We start from the raw sequence: 18,793 nt of genomic DNA, 5'->3' as shown, positions 1-18,793 counted from the left end.
TCCTCCTCTTCTTCTTCTTCCTCCTCCTCCTCTTCCTGACAGGGAATTCCAAAATAATTACATGACAGAAAAATAATTAACTAAAATAGGTGAATCAATGATGTAAAGCACTAAACTTCACACCTCCTCTTCTTCTTCTTCTTCATCGTCGTCGTCGTCGTCGTCATCATCATCATCATCATCATCATCATCTTCCTCCTCCTCCTCTGCTTTCCCTTGATCCATCAGCCTCTGCTTTTCAGCATGAAGCTCCTTAAGTGTAGCCATTAGAGCACTGGTTTCCTCCTCACCTCTCCCACGCTTCCTCCAGCCCATCAGGGGTCGCCCCAACCCTGCCTGCAATAAGAAGCCGGAAGTCACTCGCATGATTCAACAAAAGGAGCAAATCAACCAGTGAACATGGGTGAAAATATGTTTAAAAAAAACTGCCAACATAAAAACCTAAAATGTGCCAATTTCTTTATTTATAAATATGCATTTTTGTATTAACATGGTAGAACAAGTGTCATACATACTATTCGATACGCAGTGGCCTCCACTGTAGCTGCGTGCTTCCTCTTCCCCCAGGCACCTCTCCTTCTTCTACCAGCCTTCAGCTTCCTGAAATCAACTCCTTGATGCTCACTCTCCTCCTCTGCCTCCATTTGGAGATGCTCATCCTCACTCTCTTCTTCACCAGTCATAAAGCAGAGCAGAAAACAAAACAAAGACATGAAGTAACAAAAAGGTTTTTCACTCTGCTGTATTCATAAATACCGTAAACTATTTCAGTTATTAAAGCATGCATTAGCCAAGATCATGCAGACAGAAACAGGCAGCATTTGAAAGATAAAAACTCTGATCTTACCAGCAGGGAGGGTAACACTTAAAGCATATGTGTCTGACAAGGTCACACCTGTATCAACTCCTGGTGGATGAACGGCTGCTGTTTCTAATTCAGGTGACTCTGAAGACGTTTCTAATTCAGGTGACTCTGAAGACATTCCCAAGTATGCATCCATGTCGTGCAAATAGTTTAGGCTTTGTCCACATGAAACTGTGCCACACAGACAAATGAACGTGATCCATGTCCTTGGCATCTGCATGGTTGAAAGTTTACAGTTTAAGAGGTTGCAGCTAGAGAGAGAAGTCCGAAACTTTTAGGTCTTCAAGAAGCGAGGATGATGCAAATCCACAGAAAGTGAAGGCAATATTGCAAAATGGAAAGGAACTCTGAGTAACAGTCGATGTGAGAGTTTACACAAGAGGATACATCACTATAAACACTTGTAGCAAAGGCTGTGCTGTGGTTTCTCTGTTGTAAGTCAGCCAAACTTCAGTTCTAAACCATATTGCACATGCCCCCAACTCAGAGTGAACGCTGAAATGAAGAAAGAGCAGGAGGATGGGAAGGAATATCTAGGAGACGGAGAGGTAAAAAAAAAAAAAAAAGCTGTCACATTGTTAATAAAGGCCCTCGTTCATCCATGAAATACACAGACCCGCCCTGCTCCTCCTTGTCTCCTCACCCTTTCATAACTGTCTGCTAACATTAGGTGGAAAGCAGAGATTTTTGGAGGAGATACAGTAAGAGACGGACAGGGGGCCACAGATAGAAACTGGAACACAAGTAGTTTCATACAACTGTGATAGATTCTATTCGAACATCATCATGTGGGTTGACACATACATTTGTGATCCACTGTCAGTTTTGTGTTTTTCTCCTGACTGAATCATCAGACTGACCTTGGGCCTTTTCCAAACAAGAGACAGGGTTGGTAGACAGTTCAAGTCGGAGCCAACCTTGTTTGGCACAGCTCCTCTAGCGCATCTATGTATGAAAACAAACATGACCTCTGAGAAGTGGGTAACGAGCCCGTCTTTACATTCTGTACGCATAATACTGTCTGTACGTAGATACACTGTGATTCTTACACATGTAGTCTGGAGTGTGTACATCCTCACACTCAATGCTAAGCCAAGCGGGTGCCACTGGCTGAGAGTTGAGCCAAACTGGGATTTTCACTGTGGGGTGAAACCTGCTGACAGATTCTCTTTATTTGCTCAGTAACCACATACACGCACACTAAATCTGTCAAAATGTGTGCGCGGGTTGTCATGTCCCGGACGACAGCTTCTGTGATTAACAAGGACCAAAATATGATCATTTCTGATCATATCAATGAGGTTAATGTTATGTATTCATTTATTTTTCTGCATCTGAAGATCAGCTGATGAGACAAAGACAGAAGAATCCAGACTTATTCCAAATGGCACATTGGACAACTTAACAGTCAACAGTGAAACACTCAGGTCCTGATGTGCCCTTCCAAGGTAAATAGTGATGTGACCAAAGACTATTCATTTAAATCTTGACAGGAATGTGCAGTAACCCACTCACCACATTCAACCCCTTACTTAACCCCAGTCTGACAACACCCTGGATTTACAATTTCCACTGCAGTGAGGTGCAGAGGCCTACAATACGTCCAACTTTTAATTTTTAACCTTCAGCGACTGGTTTAAGACAAAGGACTAGCACAACTTTACTAGTTTCTCTGCCAGCTCTACTACATGTACGACACCTATCTGTAAAAGCAACATGAAGCAAGCACTGAATATACAGTAAATTGATTAGTCTAGTGATGCTTTGAGCTAAATGCTAAAGTCAGCATGCTAACATGCTGTTTTGCAGGCATGTGCAAACCTACCATGTTCACCATCTTTGTTTGGTGTATTAGCATGCTGAGCCATAAAACATTAAGTCCAGGTGAGGCTAGAGGGAACGGGTTTGTTTTTCCAAATTTATCATAAACCAATTGGACAAGGTGAGATTTTGACCTCATGATTGAAACATTTCTCCTAAAAAAACCACAAATGTAAGCTCCATTGTGGTACCATTTCATTAAAAAGACCCAAGTCATCCTCTATGAATAATAGTACCAAATGTCATGGAAATCCTTCTAAAAGCAGAGGCAGATCAGTCAGTACAATACATTGTCTGGGAACCAAAATTTGGTGCCAATCCAATAAGAGGTTGGCATATTTCACTGAATAACAAATGAAGACTAAAACCTAGTAGCGCTCGATCAAAGAGGGGAAGAAAAACAAAAAATAAAAAAATCAGGAGGATCACCGAAGTCATGAATCCTAAATATCTGAGAAATTGATTTGCAAGCCAGCTGATAATTGTGGGCCCACCTTCATTGCCACCCATAGAGCCATAAGCATGAGTTGGGCAGGGGAAACCACACAAAGACAAAAGACAAAACGGCATTGGGTTAATCTTTTTAATTCAGCACAACACAGGTAGAACAGGATGACACCAGTGACCTGGAAAGCCAGTAACATTGTGTGATGCCATTGTGGCCAGGAATGCTCAATGGTTCATAACAAAGAGGTTTAACTTTCACACTGCCAGAAGAAACTGTTCTACCACAGCTAAGCTTCAAAAGCTGTGACTGATCACTACAAAACTGATAGTACATAACATGTGACAAAACAGTAACAGTGCTTCTTCGAAACAAAAAAGGCATGAATGCCAGCCGAGTGAGAAGACGAGGCATGATTGTAAGGAATGTGAAAAAGAAATGGTTGGAATGCAGAACAGAAGTTGTGGGATGACAGTTCACAATGGATCAGAACCAGGACAGCTGCTGGTATGGTAAGCTGTCAACATACCACATTTACAGTATTCTGTGATGCTTTTGTTTGAGCTACTAGCAAGGCATTTGGAAAACAGAGTACAAGAAAGGAATGTTGCCGAAGAGAGTACTAGACGCTGCAAACGGGGGAGTAATATTAACACTACAGGTGTTAACACTGCACTTGTGACAGATGGAATGTGTATTTGTTAGTCACAGCAAAAAGTAAAAGTAATGTGTAGTAGCCTACCAGTAAGTCAGAGCAAGCAGTTGAGGGTTAATATTGAGTAATTTTGGCATTTTAAAATGCTATCAGTTTATGGTTGAAGTTGTTACAGTACGTTCTTATTTTTCATGTGCAAAGTGCAAAAACACCAGCAGCAGTAAGTGATAAGAGCGTTGTAGTTACTAGAGGGCTCCAGCAGGGGGAACGTAAAACTGTTGAGCTATGTGCATGTCGCCTCCTCCCTTCGGTCATTACACATGATCTGAGGAAAGTTTGTGTCCGTGCATCTTTCGTTCAACTACTCCCCTTTTCAGGTATGAGTCTCGCATAATGATCTTGTCTAGCACAAATAAAAAAAAGGCAAGGCGGATGTAGGTGGAGTAGTTGAATGAAAGATGCAGACAAACTTTCCTCAGATTATGTGTTAACGACTGAAGGGAGGAGGCGACTTGAACCGCCACATAGCTCAAATGTCTTACGGTTTCTTTCCCTGCTGGAGCCCTCTAGTAACTACAACGCTCTTGTTAACACTTACTGCTGCTGGAATGACATTTTGCACATGAAAAAAAAAAAAATTATAAACATACTGTACTTTAACAACTAACCACAAACTGTGATATACCATTACTCAATATGAACGGTTGTTACTCAACTGCTTGCTCTGACTTACTGGTAGGCTACTACACATTACTTTTAGCTGTGACTTAGTGGTAATTCACATTATTCCATCTGTCACACACTCTTCTCATCAGTCTCCATCTGTGGTAGTAATAATACAGCGTTAGCACACAGCACTTTAAAGCAACACTAGAGAACTTTATGTAACTTAAAATAATGTTTCCAAAATCGTTTCAGTGGTCCATCAACTCGTAACAGGGTGAACGGCACTTCTGCTTTGCATCTCTCCACTGGCTATAACCGCACTATGCAAGTTTGCCAGATCGGGTAGCAGATCTGTAGTTTGAATGAGACAATTCCGCTTCCAACCTGTAGGGGGACCGAAATCAGAAAAGTTCTCTAGTGTTGCTTTAATCAAAGCCACAAGATGGCACTTGGGCACAAAAAGTTAACAGGTCTTCACGTGATCACGCCAGGTAACTGCAAGTTGGTTGAGATGGAATGGCGCGTTAAGCGAGAGATAAATTGTGGTCCTTAATTTGCAAAGGTCTGACGCACGGTGTTAGCAATGTGCTTGGCGCTGATGCCGAAGATGTCCAGCAGCTCTTGGGACTTTCCACTGCGGGGAACCCCGGTCACTGCCAGCCGGGTCACAACGATGCCAGGCTCCTTGCCCACTGCTGACAGCACTGCTTCACCAAGACCACCTGGACAGAGGAGACAGACCATCAGCTCAAATCACCAAGGGATGATGCTCTCTTAACAGACCCGGGGAGCTCGAGAACACTCTGCACTAAACACCACCACTGAGAAACACTCCCTACTTACGGCCCCTGGTGGATTCTTTGGCAAGAATCTGTCTGCAAACTCTCAAACCTCTATGGTACATGAATGAGAACCCTTCAACAGGACGTTCAAAAACAGAAAACAACCCACCCTCCTTGTAGTGGTCCTCCACAGTGATTATCTGTCCCCTTGTGGCTCTGGCACTGGACAGGATGGTAGAGGCATCCAGGGGCTTGATAGTGAACGGGTCAATCACACGGATCTTCTTCCCTATAGGAATTCATAACAGATGTTTATCAGACCATACTAGCCAAATGAGCAGCTGATCCCCTGGATTACCAGAACATGGCTTGTGGATGGTAGTAATGAAATGTGGGCCTCAATAACTGCATCTATACACTAGAGGGCAATGCGAGTTTACCTTCAAGGGCCAGCATATCAGCAGCAGCAAGGGCCTCATGCAGAGTAACACCAGCTCCAATCACCGTTACACAATCACTGTCAGACTGGCGCACCACCTGGTTAAGTAGAAGTGTATATACATTTTCCTGCTGGCTATTTTCATCTTTGTTGCTACTTGGTGTACAAGTATGTGTAAAACCTTTGCATTGATCATTACCTTAGCTATGCCCACTTCAAACTTCTCATCTGGAGAGTAGAGGACTTCATTGTCTGGTCTACTGGTACGGATGAAACAGATACCCTGAGAATAAGAGTTACAACATAAAAATGCAACTTCCATCATTGTGAAGACAATTTACTGGACAAACTACCACAAGGTGGCCTACCAACCTTAATGTTGGCTGACAGCTCAACGGCTTTCTCTGTAGACACCGCATCACTGGGGTAAAACACAGTACATGTTGGGATAGCACGGAACATGGCCAAGTCCTCTAGGGCCATCTGGGAAGGACCATCCTCACCTGAAGGCAGAGGAAGATCAGTTAGGGGACAGTGGACACTTCTGGCCTATAAGAAAACTAGTGATGCTTCAGCAGAAAACTTACCGATGGAGACCCCACAGTGGGACCCTACCAGGTTGACATTTGACTGGGAGATGGCTCCCATGCGGATCTGGTCATAGGCTCTAGAGAAGAAGGCAGCAAACGTGCTGGCAAATGCAACTGTGCGGTCACGGGTGGCACAGCCAATGGCCACTCCCACCTGCAGCAAATAAAGACCGTTAATCAGGGTTAGTCTCAATGACAGGAAACAGATTACATGGTCACAAGTGACAAGCAGTAGTGAGAGGCTGGGATTATTATGCTAGAGAATAAAGGAGTAAGAGTTCAGACCAATTTGGAGCACATTATGGAAGAGTTAAGCGTTTAAGTTTATCCCGCTTTCAAGTTTGAGCTAATCATGTCCGATGTCTGTAACTTAGCAACTAAAAATGAGGAAACGGCATTTAATCATCCGTGAAGACCGAAATATTGTGTACCAAGTTCTGTTCAGCGATGAAGCATTCAATGTAGCGGTCAGGGAAGGCTTTCTTGAAGGTCTCTGAGAAGGTAGAGTTTTTGGTGTCTCCATCGAGGGCCACCACTCTCTTGCTTGCCTGGCCCAGCTTGGCCAGTGCCAGGCCGTATGCACGCCTTGTTGCCATCTGACAGGGCAGGAAGGAAACAAGTGCAAGGATCAGAGATTAACAAATGTAATCAATACAACAAACAATATTCTACATGTACGTTAAAGGTTATCTCAGGTGCTTATTTTAGCATTAGGCAAGGCAACCACCCACTACACAAACAAGAAACTTTTATGCTGAACAGTGGTATCAGTGAATTTTCATTGACTGTTTAAAGTGTCAATGACAATCACATTAGCCTGCAATAAAAACGAACGCAAGTGACAAGTAAAAACGTACCTTTTCTCCCTTTTTGTATGCTGGGGGTGAAGGCATGGAGATGGCACTAAGGTCTGCTGGTGCCGTGTCATCTTTGGGCAGTTCAGGGCACAGGGTCTTGTTGGGGACCTGGATCAGAGCCTGCAGGTCTTTTAGGATGTCATCCACCCTCTCCTTAGGGATAGGCTTTCCATGCCAATTATCAAGATCCTCAATATCTACAGCCAAGGGACGAACAAGTCTCAAATCAAATTCAGAGAATAGACTACAGTAGTTCAGTAAATAAAATATTCCTATATGGGAGCCACACTTACCTTTGAGTCCCTTGCCCTTGAATGTCTTGGCTACAATGCAAGTGGGTTTGTCCTTAACCTGCTGAGCCTGCCAGAAAGCTTTGCACAGCTCCTCAACATCATGTCCATCCACAACATACGTGTTCCATCTACACAAACAATGGCTCCGTTTTAACAGCATACCAACATTACAAGCATGAACCCAAAACATTGCATTTTTCATTTGGTTCGGTTTGCTTTCACACTGCACTTTGTCAAACGCACCAAACACCGTAAACACACGTCACGCAATCGAGACGGTCGCTGTTTATTGGACAGAATATCCAAAACTCGCAGACACTTCTGTTCTCAGAAATAATGGAGCAACACCAGATTTATGTCTCGAGTTTTCTGGTTCTGTTTTAGTGTTTAATATTTTAGAAGGCGGCGAACAATGAGCAGCTGACAGAGCGAGTGAAGGAAGTAGATTATGTGTTGTCACAAATTACCAGCAATGTGTGCTCAGAACAGCTTATGGATTTGAAAGTTAACATCCCTTAAATCATACACAAGTCTGTAAATTGTGTGCAAGGTGGAAATTGCAGGCTAGTAAATGCTGTTTTGGTCCACCTCCTGTATTTAAGTTTCATCTGAAGTGATAACTCTAGCTCAGTTGGAAGCGAACCGAGACCAGTTTTCAAGCGGCCCAGAGTTTGTTCAAGCCGCACCAGAGTTCAGATGAGCTTTCACATCAGCCCAAACGAACTGGACTATCCAACCAAAAGCTCCAGGGTTCATTTTAAAAACGGACCAAACGAGGTGTGAAAGCAACCTAAAACCCAGCTTTTGAACAGATTGATAGTACGGTCCCGATTATATACATGCATACAAATATGACAATAAAAAGGTTATGTTTAAATTGTGTGTGTATTCAGAGGCATTTATATTAAAAAAAAAAAATTAAAAAAAACCCATCATGTCAAACTGTTTTCTAGAGAATTTGATAACAGTGGACAAATGGAAAGTCAAAGTTACTGACCCAAAAGCTTCACAGCGCTTGCGGTAGACCTCCATGTCGTGCTTCAGGGGTGCGGCCTCACTCTGACCGAGCCGGTTGACATCCATGATAGCCACTAAGTTGTCCAGCTTGTAGTAGGAGGCAAAGGCCATGGCCTCCCACACTGAGCCCTCTGAACACTCTCCATCACCCATCATGCAATACACACGGTAACTACAACACAATGTAGAGAGGTGAAACAATGATAATGGAACAATTAACAGTGGTTACTACATGATTAATAAGTCTGTTGAGTTGAGATTCGTGACGGGTGGCCTACCCATGGTAAAGTGAAAGGTCAGACGCCGCTCAGCATAGAATAAGTCACTGGTCTTGAGTGACGAACATAACATTTGATCTAGGCTATATGAAACCAGTCTTGAGCCCCATCACTGGTTCTGAACCAGAAACAAATTAGAAGCAGCAACTCATACTGATCTCCATCTGTACCGTTTGCCCCTATTAAGTAGTTAGGAATAGGGATGCAACGATTATAGTCTGAAAAATCATGTTCCACGATTATGCATTAATTAATGTCACTAATGTATGAAATTACATTATAATATATATTAATAGATTTTAATGCAGCCTTTTGAAACAGAAATAACTAAGTTTAGAAAAATTCTATGATCAACCTTTTTATTTAAATTCATCTGAAAAGATTAGAGACTAGAGGTGAATGAGTCACACCACATACAAAGGCCAAGTTGGCAACAACAGTGCCGTCCTCTTAAGAAGTTGGCCCTTTTTTGGGTCCTGCTAGCTGGTGTGTCTAAAAGTTGGAGCTGCTAGACAAGATGCACCTGTCACAGGGAGATGTGCAGCATGTTGCCAAGGAATAAATGCAATGGAGAGATCTCTTGGCAGCCTTATGTCCCATAGGGGATGATGAGTAAGTAACATTCAGTGTTAACGTCAGTGACATGTTTGAGTTGTTGCAGCGCTTTGACTCGTACGAATGCAACACTATCGTCAGCTCAGTCACTGTAAATGCAAATGTTGGCTTCTGACTCATTAGCTGTTAACTGTAACGTTACGGTTAACATTGAACAGGATAACGTTAACCAACTGGTAACCTTACTAAGCTAACAAACACTTAACGTTTATAAAAAAAAATAAAATAAAAAAAAAGCAGCAAGTGCAAATGCCTTTTGGGCTCGCTGCAGACTCCTGTCAAGAAGTGATTTAACCCCCCCGCAATCCACCCCATTTTTCTAGAGGGGTAGGGGGACAATGGATGTTTAGTGGGTGACGGCAGGTTAACAGTAGATTCCACATAGAAGTGGTGCACATCGTTTGAAAGCTGGGGACCTGACGAACAATTTGACATGCAGCTCATGTTTTTCCAGTAAAATAAAAATGCAATGATGAATTAAAATAAATTGTGAAAGTGAATAAGGGATTAGTATATTATGCTATGAGTTTATGACGGCCATTCTCATGTTCACTTATGTCTCATAAGTTATTGCAGTTTTTTGATTGATACCATTTGTTAGGAAGTTTATGCATAATTTCACATTTTTTTACCACTAGAGAATTGATTAAAAAAAAATTATATAATGTGTAGTAGTAATAAAAAAAAAAAAGGTATTTATTTATATACACATACATTTCAGAAAATAGTCTCACTAAATTAAAATGGCTACTATAGGGATGAGATCACACAATTGGTCTCACTGAATGCACCATTTAAGAATAGATGACATTTATACTGCATGAAAAAAAACTGCATGTTATTGCCCAAACTGCATGGGATTAGCTCAAAGTGGGCATGTTCGAAAGGGGAGACTGCTGGGTACCCATGGAACCCATTTTCATTCAGATATCTGGTTGAGGTGAGAGGTCAAGGGACTGAAAACGGCCATGCTAGATTTTCCTTCGCCAAGTTTTAGCCCAACTTGTTAAGCAAAACTTTGTTAAAGGTCCCCTGCCACACGCATTTCATTACTTTGTGGTAATGTCTGAAGTTCTACCATGGACTAACATTTGTGGAGAAAAATGCCTTGGTTACCTTGTTTCAAGCCATTCTAGCGTGGTATAGAAAGCCTGCAGAAGACTTGGCTCGATTTGTGCCCGTTCTCATTAATATTCAACGAGCTAAGCTGCTTGACTGATTGGCTAAGAGGAAGCCAATGAGAGCCTGGCTATCAGCATCCTTTACCCAGCGCAACTGGGCGAGCTCATGAATAGTAATGAGCTCAGGTAACACCACGTCAGACTGACCAGCTTTTGTAATTGGCCCCCGATTTCTCCGTTTATTTCTTTTCAGTGGCTAGAACTGACAGGAGGTAGCAGTTCATTTTCACATTCACAACACAAACACATATGGACGTAACATTTCAAAAAATGCTAGTAACACTCGACACGTATGACATTTCACCTTTACAGAAACAGTCTGTTAGTCTTAGTTGTGAGTATAGAGAACCACTGCCCTTGAGCAATCTACCTAAGATGATCCTCAGACTAATGCTGAAGATGTTTCAGATCACCATATAGCAGTAAAAAAAAAAAAAAAAAGCAGGATTAAGTCTTTGAACGTCTTATGAATCCATAGTTTTTGTATACATACGCTGATTTGTCAAAGTGTTTGCCAGTGTAGGCCATCCCACAGGCAGCCCCGAGACCCTGTCCCAAAGATCCTGTAGCCACATCAACAAAAGCCAGTTTCTAGATAATAGGAGAGAAAAAAGTTAGACATAGAAAGTGACTGTACATAATCCACCAGAAAGAAATTTGGGATTCTTGACTTACTGGTGTGGGGTGCCCCTCCAGCTCACAGTCAATCTTGCGCAGGTTAAGCAGATCAGACTCCTTCACGAAACCAGCCTCTGACCAGGCAGCATACAGGACAGGTGCAGCATGACCCTAGAGACACAATGGCGATACCAAATCTCAGGTGCGCCGACCAACTGAAGAATATCAAGCTCTCTCATAAACAAAGAAATGCATGCCAACCTTTGAGAGCACAAAGCGGTCGTTACACTGGTTGCGCGGGTCATCTGCTTTATAGCGCATGGTGTGGAAGAAGAGCACAGACATGAGCTCTGCTGCACTGCAGCATGATGTGGGGTGACTAGGGAGAGAAATCGAGACAAGTCTGTTGAGAACAGCTTAAAGAAAGTCAAACAAACTAAATCCACACACACTACATGCATGCGTTTCTACAACCAGGAATTCACACTTAGTTTGACAATAGGTCATTCCTGAAAAGGCATTTAACAAAGGATCCATTTGGCAAGCAATGATGTTTTAAATAGAGCATCCTATCTTTTGGGATTAGGAATATCAGTCAGTATTGTTAATCTGCAACATGATCACATCAGTTATGTTTCCACACTCCAGAGCACTTAAAAATGAAAAAAAAAAAAAAAAAAACTAAACTTGTGAAGCGGTTAGTTGCAGCACAGTGGTCTGAGTATTGTAATCGCCACATTTAGAAATTCCACGTTACTCAACAGCATCTCCGCTTCCCTATTGGGTTAAATTACAAATGGCATCATTTCAACCATGCTGAAACAGTTATCTTGTTCAAACATACACCATGGCCAGTTAAATTTTATTAAAAACCCAGTGCCCTGTTTACCAAATGTCCATTTGTTGAGCGATAACCTGCTGAAAAATAAACAAGTAAATTCATAAAAGCCGTAACAAAAGCAATCAGATACTGAAGCGTAATGACCCATATCAAATCAAAACTCATAATTTCTTAAGGGAGACAATATCAAAACATTGCATGCCTCACAGTCAGGATATTCAGGACATAATTTGTCTATTTCCTTGTCAGTTGACAAGGAAGAAAGAAACAGGTTTACCAAACAAACACTTTCTTTTGAAGGTTGCAGTTGCGCAAGTGAGTACGTCCAAAATTGCACAATGCCAGCATACTGGAACTATGAGGACAACCTAAATGGGATGTACCTGGCCAAATGGTTGACAGATGCTGCATTTAACAAAAGTTGTGGTCCTTGACTGCATATTTAAAAATCTGGAACCATTGCTTCCCTGGTTCAGATTCTGGATTCTATGAAACAATGACCAAAAACAAAAAAACTACAAAATGTGTTACATGGTCGTATTTTAGCTAAACTACAAAAAAAAATAATGTTTTAGTCCAAAACTGTCCTCTCTACCACAAGTTGAACAGATGGGTGATGGTAACATGTGACAGCAGGTAATTGGGACAGAGAGCCATCCAAATCGCATTATTCGACTTACGGGCAGCATTTATGTTGCCTTCTGGTGAAGTATATTGAAGTTTTGGATGTATACACAGATCATGTATCGACAGAATACTAGGAAGACAAGGGCCAGACAAAATAATATCTACATTACAGAAGCTATAAAGATATACACCCCTGTCAACAAGGAAACCATTCCCGCTTGGACCAAGTTCAATCTAACGTTATAGAACTGAAGAGAAACACTTTAGGTTGCCAAAAACGTTCTGGAAATTCAGACGTTTAGGATGAAGCAATACTAACGTGCAGGCCGGTGTCCTTTTGACTAGACACTTTTCTGGTTATCATATTAACACACGTACGTTGATTTCCTGAAAGCAATTGCAAGTGGTGTGCATTTGTGTACTTTTCTATATAGTCATTTTAAGCAGCAGCTGCAACTTTAAATTACAGCGTCAGACGGAGCACGCGATTCACCTTTCACATGACCATGTGGTTTCTTGTTAGCTAGTTAGCTAGTAGAAGCAGGTCGGTGCTAATAGAGTCCAAGTTTCATCCAGCAACACTGATAGTACCATACTGCATAGAATACAATCTAGCATTAATTCTCAGCTAGATTGTACTGACTGTTGATAACCTAACTATCGACGCAGACGCTGTCATTGGCTTTTATTCAGGGCACAAATTGTTATCTTATGCTACTCTAAGCGTTGCCGAACCCAGACAAATTTAATTTACAAAGTAACGAAACGTGTATACGGTGTATAACTACTTGCTAGCTGTCTGCTGTGGCTACGCTTTCCACCGTGTGAAGATAATCTGCAGCACGTGGAACGTTAACCGGGCACCCACAGGTAAAACGTGCGTCCTCTACAGTAACGTCATAACATATTGCATTTACATTATCTTCGTAGGTAACGTTAGCCGTTTTAATAATTCAAGCCAAAATAACTTTAAATTACTTACCCAGAGTTAGAGGCGCATGTCGCCTTGATGGAGTTGATCCTGAGCTTGTTGGCGACGTCTTTCAGCCCCTGCAGAGTTTTCTCATCGGGTTTGTGGTAGCTAGTCATGGTTTCTGGATTATTTCTTGAGAACCGCGTCCCCTTGAAAAGCAAATTGTTTTTTTTTTCCCTTCTTTTAATCACACTGCTGCTTCCCGGGGTAGTAGGTTCAAAGCTGCGCCACGCCGCTGCTAGCTGCCCGATGCAAGTACAACCGAGGAGGAGGAGGAACCATTGACGAAGGGACTTATGTCTCCTATAACTGCCACTCCCACCGAATGCAGTCATTGGAGGAACAGCTGTGGGGCTAGTTGCGCATGAGGCGCTGCTTTCACAAATAATTTTTCAGCTCATTAAAGTTACAAATCTGTAGTGACTTAGTTCTTATCATGTCACCTTTTAATCAGCAAATCACCAATATATGGACATAAAACACGAGTATTATAACAGGTAGCCACAATGTGGAGAACTAGGTAACGTTTATGTATTTGTTGGGAAATTATCAGGGAATAGCCTACAACGAAAGAAATTGCACCCACCACTTACAGACTTAATGGAAATGGGCAATATTTTCATTAAGATGATTTCTTTTAATTTGTCTTGGTTTTGGCCAAGTTATCTATGAAATATTGTATAGGTTCCTTCTTTTTGGCAAAAGTATGATGGTGAGGTGTCGAAATATTATTGATAACTAATATTAAAGATTACTACTATTAATCAGAAACAATTGCATTATCCGATACAATGTACACACTTTGTACTTAGGTGGACAGTAAAGACTACATATGGTGATTTCTTCATACATATCCATTGCATGTCACTGTTCCCTTAAGGCTAACGCTGGATGACTGCCAACAGGGAAATGGTGTCAGATTTTGCCCTCTCATCCTTACTCAGGGAAACACAGGACAGTTTGTTTAGAAACACAAATACTCTCTCATTTCTTATGCATTGGTCACTGATACATTGCTTTGTGACTTTAGCTGATTATTTGCATTTGTACATATCAATGGATGCATTAGACATTTTTAGTTTTTATTGTATTGTTCAAAAAAATAGATTGGCTGTAATAGTGTAAGAACATGACACAAGCAACCCTATTTGTACGCATTTACAGATACAAAGTGCATCATACAAGATATACAATGCTTCTCATACAACACAATCAAAGTCACCCACCTATACACACACAAAGCCTGTGTTCTTAAGGAAGTAAAACACTTCCTCATTTTGGCCATCATTGCATTTCTTGTGGCTCAAATATTTCCTCTTCTTTAAGTTCCTGAAATGGCATACATGCCATTAAAACAACCAGCCATTGATGTCTGACCACGCCACATTGAGAAATAAGATGTTTTTTAGTTTTACCTTGATTCTCTCCCGGGCCTCAGTCCTCTCCTCCGGGGAGACAAGATCTTTGTCAAGTCGCTCCAGCTGTGGCAGAAGAATCAGTACACTCAGCCGGTAGTCTGTCATTTCCACTAGAGGATTCTCAGAAAGGACCAAAGCCCGCAGAGTTTTTGACACAAGCCCAAGGCATTGCAGGGCATTCTCATCTAAAATTGCATTGCCTCTAAGGGGGAGAGACAGAAGTATATGGAATATATAATCTGGGATATATCATTTTATTTTGTGTTTTACTGAATTGATGACAGGCTCTGATCTGTCCTGTTGTGATACAAGTGTGTACCTGACATTGAGGTATTGGAGACACTTCATGTTGGGGCTGAGGCCATCCAGAGTATCTAGCTGGTTGTCTCGAAGATGAAGGGTGGTGAGGCGCTCTAGCCTTTCTAAACCTTTCAGATCCTTGATAACATTTTGGGCCTGAACAGAGAGCAAGACTAGTTACAGGCACTCTGTTCTCTGGGTCATTACATGGGTGCATGGCTATTACGGCTTGTGTTAATGGATTCATCTCATCACGTGTGTTAGTGCTATAAATCATAGTGCTTTTATTACCAGATATAACCGTCGCAGGTTGGGAAGATTGATGCCATCAATGGTTTCCAAGTGGTTTCCCCTCAGCTCTAGAGTTACCAGGTTGGCAAAACAGCCACTCTGAAAGCCGTTCACTCTCTGAATACCATTACCTGTTAGAGAGGTTTTAAAATGTCATGTTAAGGACTTTCCAAAAATAAACACTAGGCAGAGTTTGTTATATACTGTATAGACTATAACACATGGGATATAGTAAACCTCCTTCTGATCAAATACATAATTCCTGTGTCTTATCACTTCCCTAAGGAAACTCGGGATTAGCTTAATACATCGCTCATTTATATCATAGTGCCACTACTTATCCTGACATTAACCCAACAGACCAACCTGTAAGATTGAGGCTCTCCAAGGCAGGCCCGACCAGGCCATCCAGGTCTATTAGCCGGTTCACTGCCATACTCAGCCACTGCAGGTAGGTCAACTGAGCGAAAGGTTGCCCTTTGAAGCACGATACAGCATTATTGTCAACCTACAGTAGAGTTGCATTCAAGATTTGCCATCAGTTAGAGTGAATGATACTGACAGCCCCAGTGATGTCCTTTTCTAAATGAATAAGAATAGAGAGGTGCTTGCCTTCAGCCAGAGCAGCTGAGTCAGAGATGCCAGAGGAGCAAGATCAATAAGGTGGTTGTTGGATAAGTCCAGAAAACGGAGGTGAGTGTAACGGCCGATTGCGGCAATGTCATTCAGTCCTCTGAGGAGTATGGTGAAGACAAAGGGAATATTATATGAAGTATACATAAAATCAAAGAAATTGTTACAATTACAGGAAGATAACCTGAATTTAAAGTTACAGAGGCAAAGGCAGCCACTTTTGCTTTGCATGTATTTTTGTCCCCTTACATGTCTTTTAGGTCCACTTTGACAAATGCATGTCCTAGACCATTTCCTGTTCGGCACAGCAATGAGAGCCCTTGACTTATGGTTTCTTGGGTCAAATGGCAAACCTGTACCTGTGAGAGGGAAGACATCATATGATTATACTTGTCCAAATTGTTGGTGGTGCTAACTCACAGGGGATTAAATGTTCAACAGGACCCATCAATGTGCACAGCCCAGACAAAAGTCCCTCTATACGATAGCTACTAAACCACCTATTACTTTTTAGCCATAAATAGAGCCTCAGCACACGTAGAAATTCCGAATCCACTTACTATTAACGCTTTATAATAAGCATACAAATCATATACTTAGGTAATGCTTAAATAATGCATGACTCATGACGATTTAATGCATGAATTAATTAAGGCTGTATCATGAATTCCTGTTGCTCTCCATCAACAAATGGTCAAGTCACTATGACTATGTGATTAGTTCACGCTTAATAGATCACCAATTAAGTAATGTTAATTCAGTTACTTCATATACATTAATTGATATGCAGCCAAATTAGCTGGATTCCAGTTACATAAAAGTTCAGACCCATGCATTTGCTCAGCCTCTCTGAAAGCAGAATAGTACCTATACTCAAAGAAATATAAGTTCAGATGCCACATTTACAACCTGAGTGGAGCATAAATTTTTTTTTTTTTTTTTTTTGTTAAAAGAAATGTGAGTGGTAGAGAATGATATACTAAAACTAAAATCATGTAGCAGGTGCCAATTGACAAATACTATAAGAGGAGAATGGACTGGGACTAAAAAAATATATATATTTTTATCAGAATAGGTAGTATTAGCAAATGCATGGATCTGAAATTAACTTTTATGGAACTGGAATGCTGCTAATTTGGTCGCATATCACATGTATGAAGTAACTGTGAATTAACATTCCTTAATTGATGAAGTGTGAACTAATCACAGTCATTGAGACTGAATCATTTGTAAATGGTAACAGGAATTTATGAGTCATAAATTAGTTAAGCATTACTGAAGTACAGTATATGATTTCATTTGTAACCTTATTATAAAGTGTCACCAATAATGCTAACTGTAAACTTAAGCATCCATATAAACTTTAATATTTTATTGTTAGCGTGTTGGGGAGTAATGATTAGCTAGATAATAAAGTCTCGTCCTTCCATCTTGTCAGTTAAAAGGTGTAACGTTACATTCCCATTTTTGTTTTTTTAAAGATTATTTTTCCGGGCATTTTAGGCCTTTATTTCCATAGGACAGCTGAAGACATTAAAGGGGGGAAAGAGGGGGAATGACATGCAGCAGGGGGCCGCAGGTGAGGTTGGAGTCGAACCCGCGGCCGCTGCCTCAGTAAACCTCTAGCTGTATATGTGCGTCTGCTCTACCTACTGAGCTAACCCGGCCACACAAATGTTTTTTTGTTAATGCATTGATTTCATGACATCTGACAAGTTCTGGGGCCTTGGCGAGAAAGCCTTTGTAAGGGACTAGAGTGACTTCGTTTACTCCACCTGCTTAAATCAGCATCATATGGTAGAGTTACTAAGTTAGCGTTACAAAGTTTTTGTAAAAAAAAGAAAAGAAAACGCGTGATATAAACTGCACGAAATTGACCAGAATACAACTTCCAACTATCTGCAAAGATTGGACATAATGGCGGGACTTTTGTGCACATCTTCATAATACTAACATTAACTTCGTTATACCTTCTCGTCCGCTCCGGGTCCTTCTTGATGCGTTTCTTCCTCTCCCTCTAACGTTCCATCGGACAGCACTGCATCTTCATCCATGTCAGACATTCTGGTCAATTTGGCTCGTTATCACAAAAAGTAGCGGGTCAGGGCAGCGGACCAGTTGGTAACTCAGCTGACAAGCGGTTAACTAGCTAGCTAGTCACACTGCATGGAGTTTAAGCGTCGTAAGAACTGACTAGGTTAACGTAACTAAACTAGCTGTAGCTAGCGTTAGTACTTTATGGGACTGCCAAGTTACAGTAGCTAGTAAACGTTAACCTTGTAACTGAACATTTTACTATTATAAAGATACCGAAATGTAACAAACAACTTTAACTTACTTAGTAATCGTAGGAAGTAGCTATAAGCTAACATTGGTGTTAAACTAAAGCCAACTGCAGTTGTTTGACCGAGCAAACAAAAGCTACGTTTGTTGTTGTTGCCATGGAAACGTAACAGCCGCAATATTAGCACCGGAGTGTTAAAGACTCATTTGATGGGAGGAAAGCTATACACTTCTTTCTACAGGTCAAGATGCTGCAACTTGCATTACGGTATATTCCTCTTTTTTTAAACCACCGACTTGCAAAA

General features: G+C 41.3%; 3 protein-coding genes across 4 annotated transcripts; all 3 read right to left on the bottom strand.

The window, feature by feature from the left end:
* Nucleotides 1-117: 117 nt before the first annotated feature.
* On the bottom strand, nt 118-683 carry LOC144520200 (uncharacterized). Its single transcript, XM_078253870.1, has 2 exons — nt 516-683; nt 118-336 (listed from the first exon to the last, which is right to left on the bottom strand). Exons 1-2 carry the CDS (start codon nt 681-683, stop codon nt 118-120), a joined length of 387 nt encoding a protein of 128 aa, XP_078109996.1.
* A 2,572-nt stretch (nt 684-3,255) lies between these two features.
* tktb (transketolase b) lies at nt 3,256-13,827 on the bottom strand. The gene is made up of 14 exons (XM_078255105.1): nt 13,573-13,827; nt 11,384-11,501; nt 11,180-11,293; nt 10,998-11,095; nt 8,411-8,602; nt 7,414-7,541; nt 7,121-7,317; nt 6,695-6,859; nt 6,261-6,417; nt 6,046-6,176; nt 5,873-5,956; nt 5,675-5,771; nt 5,404-5,523; nt 3,256-5,174 (listed from the first exon to the last, which is right to left on the bottom strand). The coding sequence occupies exons 1-14, from the start codon at nt 13,677-13,679 to the stop codon at nt 5,002-5,004; spliced, it is 1,881 nt and encodes a 626-aa protein (XP_078111231.1). The 5' UTR covers nt 13,680-13,827; the 3' UTR covers nt 3,256-5,001.
* On the bottom strand, nt 13,726-18,725 carry lrrc23 (leucine rich repeat containing 23). Of its 2 annotated transcripts, none has more exons than XM_078255106.1 (8): nt 18,176-18,725; nt 16,455-16,564; nt 16,185-16,305; nt 15,939-16,080; nt 15,573-15,703; nt 15,301-15,437; nt 14,979-15,183; nt 13,726-14,892 (listed from the first exon to the last, which is right to left on the bottom strand). In XM_078255106.1, exons 1-8 carry the CDS (start codon nt 18,266-18,268, stop codon nt 14,848-14,850), a joined length of 984 nt encoding a protein of 327 aa, XP_078111232.1. In that variant the 5' UTR covers nt 18,269-18,725; the 3' UTR covers nt 13,726-14,847. The 2 variants fall into 2 exon arrangements, with proteins under 2 accessions (XP_078111232.1, XP_078111233.1); XM_078255107.1 differs by having other exon boundaries at nt 14,979-15,044.
* Nucleotides 18,726-18,793: the final 68 nt, after the last annotated feature.

This window comes from Sander vitreus, chromosome 7, assembly GCF_031162955.1.
Source record: "Sander vitreus isolate 19-12246 chromosome 7, sanVit1, whole genome shotgun sequence".
Classification (NCBI taxonomy): domain Eukaryota; kingdom Metazoa; phylum Chordata; class Actinopteri; order Perciformes; family Percidae; genus Sander; species Sander vitreus.
Note: the sequence above shows the minus strand (reverse complement) of the source record. Positions and strands in the feature narration are given on the sequence as shown.

Excerpts from the sequence above, each read along its gene's own strand:
- lrrc23 (XM_078255106.1), bottom strand. The coding sequence starts at position 18,268 with ATGTCTGACATGGATGAAGATGCAGTGCTGTCCGATGGAACGTTAGAG. Across the intron at positions 16,306-16,454 it reads AAAGTGGACCTAAAAGACAT|AGGACTGAATGACATTGCCG; the intron begins GTAAGGGGACAA and ends CATACTCCTCAG. Across the intron at positions 15,704-15,938 it reads GGAGAGCCTCAATCTTACAG|GTAATGGTATTCAGAGAGTG; the intron begins GTTGGTCTGTTG and ends CCTCTCTAACAG.
- tktb (XM_078255105.1), bottom strand. The coding sequence starts at position 13,679 with ATGACTAGCTACCACAAACCCGATGAGAAAACTCTGCAGGGGCTGAAA. Across the intron at positions 8,603-10,997 it reads AAACACTTTGACAAATCAGC|TTACCGTGTGTATTGCATGA; the intron begins GTATGTATACAA and ends ATTGTGTTGTAG. Across the intron at positions 5,175-5,403 it reads GGAGGACCACTACAAGGAGG|GTGGTCTTGGTGAAGCAGTG; the intron begins GTGGGTTGTTTT and ends TCCTCTGTCCAG.
- LOC144520200 (XM_078253870.1), bottom strand. The coding sequence starts at position 683 with ATGACTGGTGAAGAAGAGAGTGAGGATGAGCATCTCCAAATGGAGGCA. Across the intron at positions 337-515 it reads AGGCCACTGCGTATCGAATA|GCAGGGTTGGGGCGACCCCT; the intron begins GTATGTATGACA and ends TTCTTATTGCAG.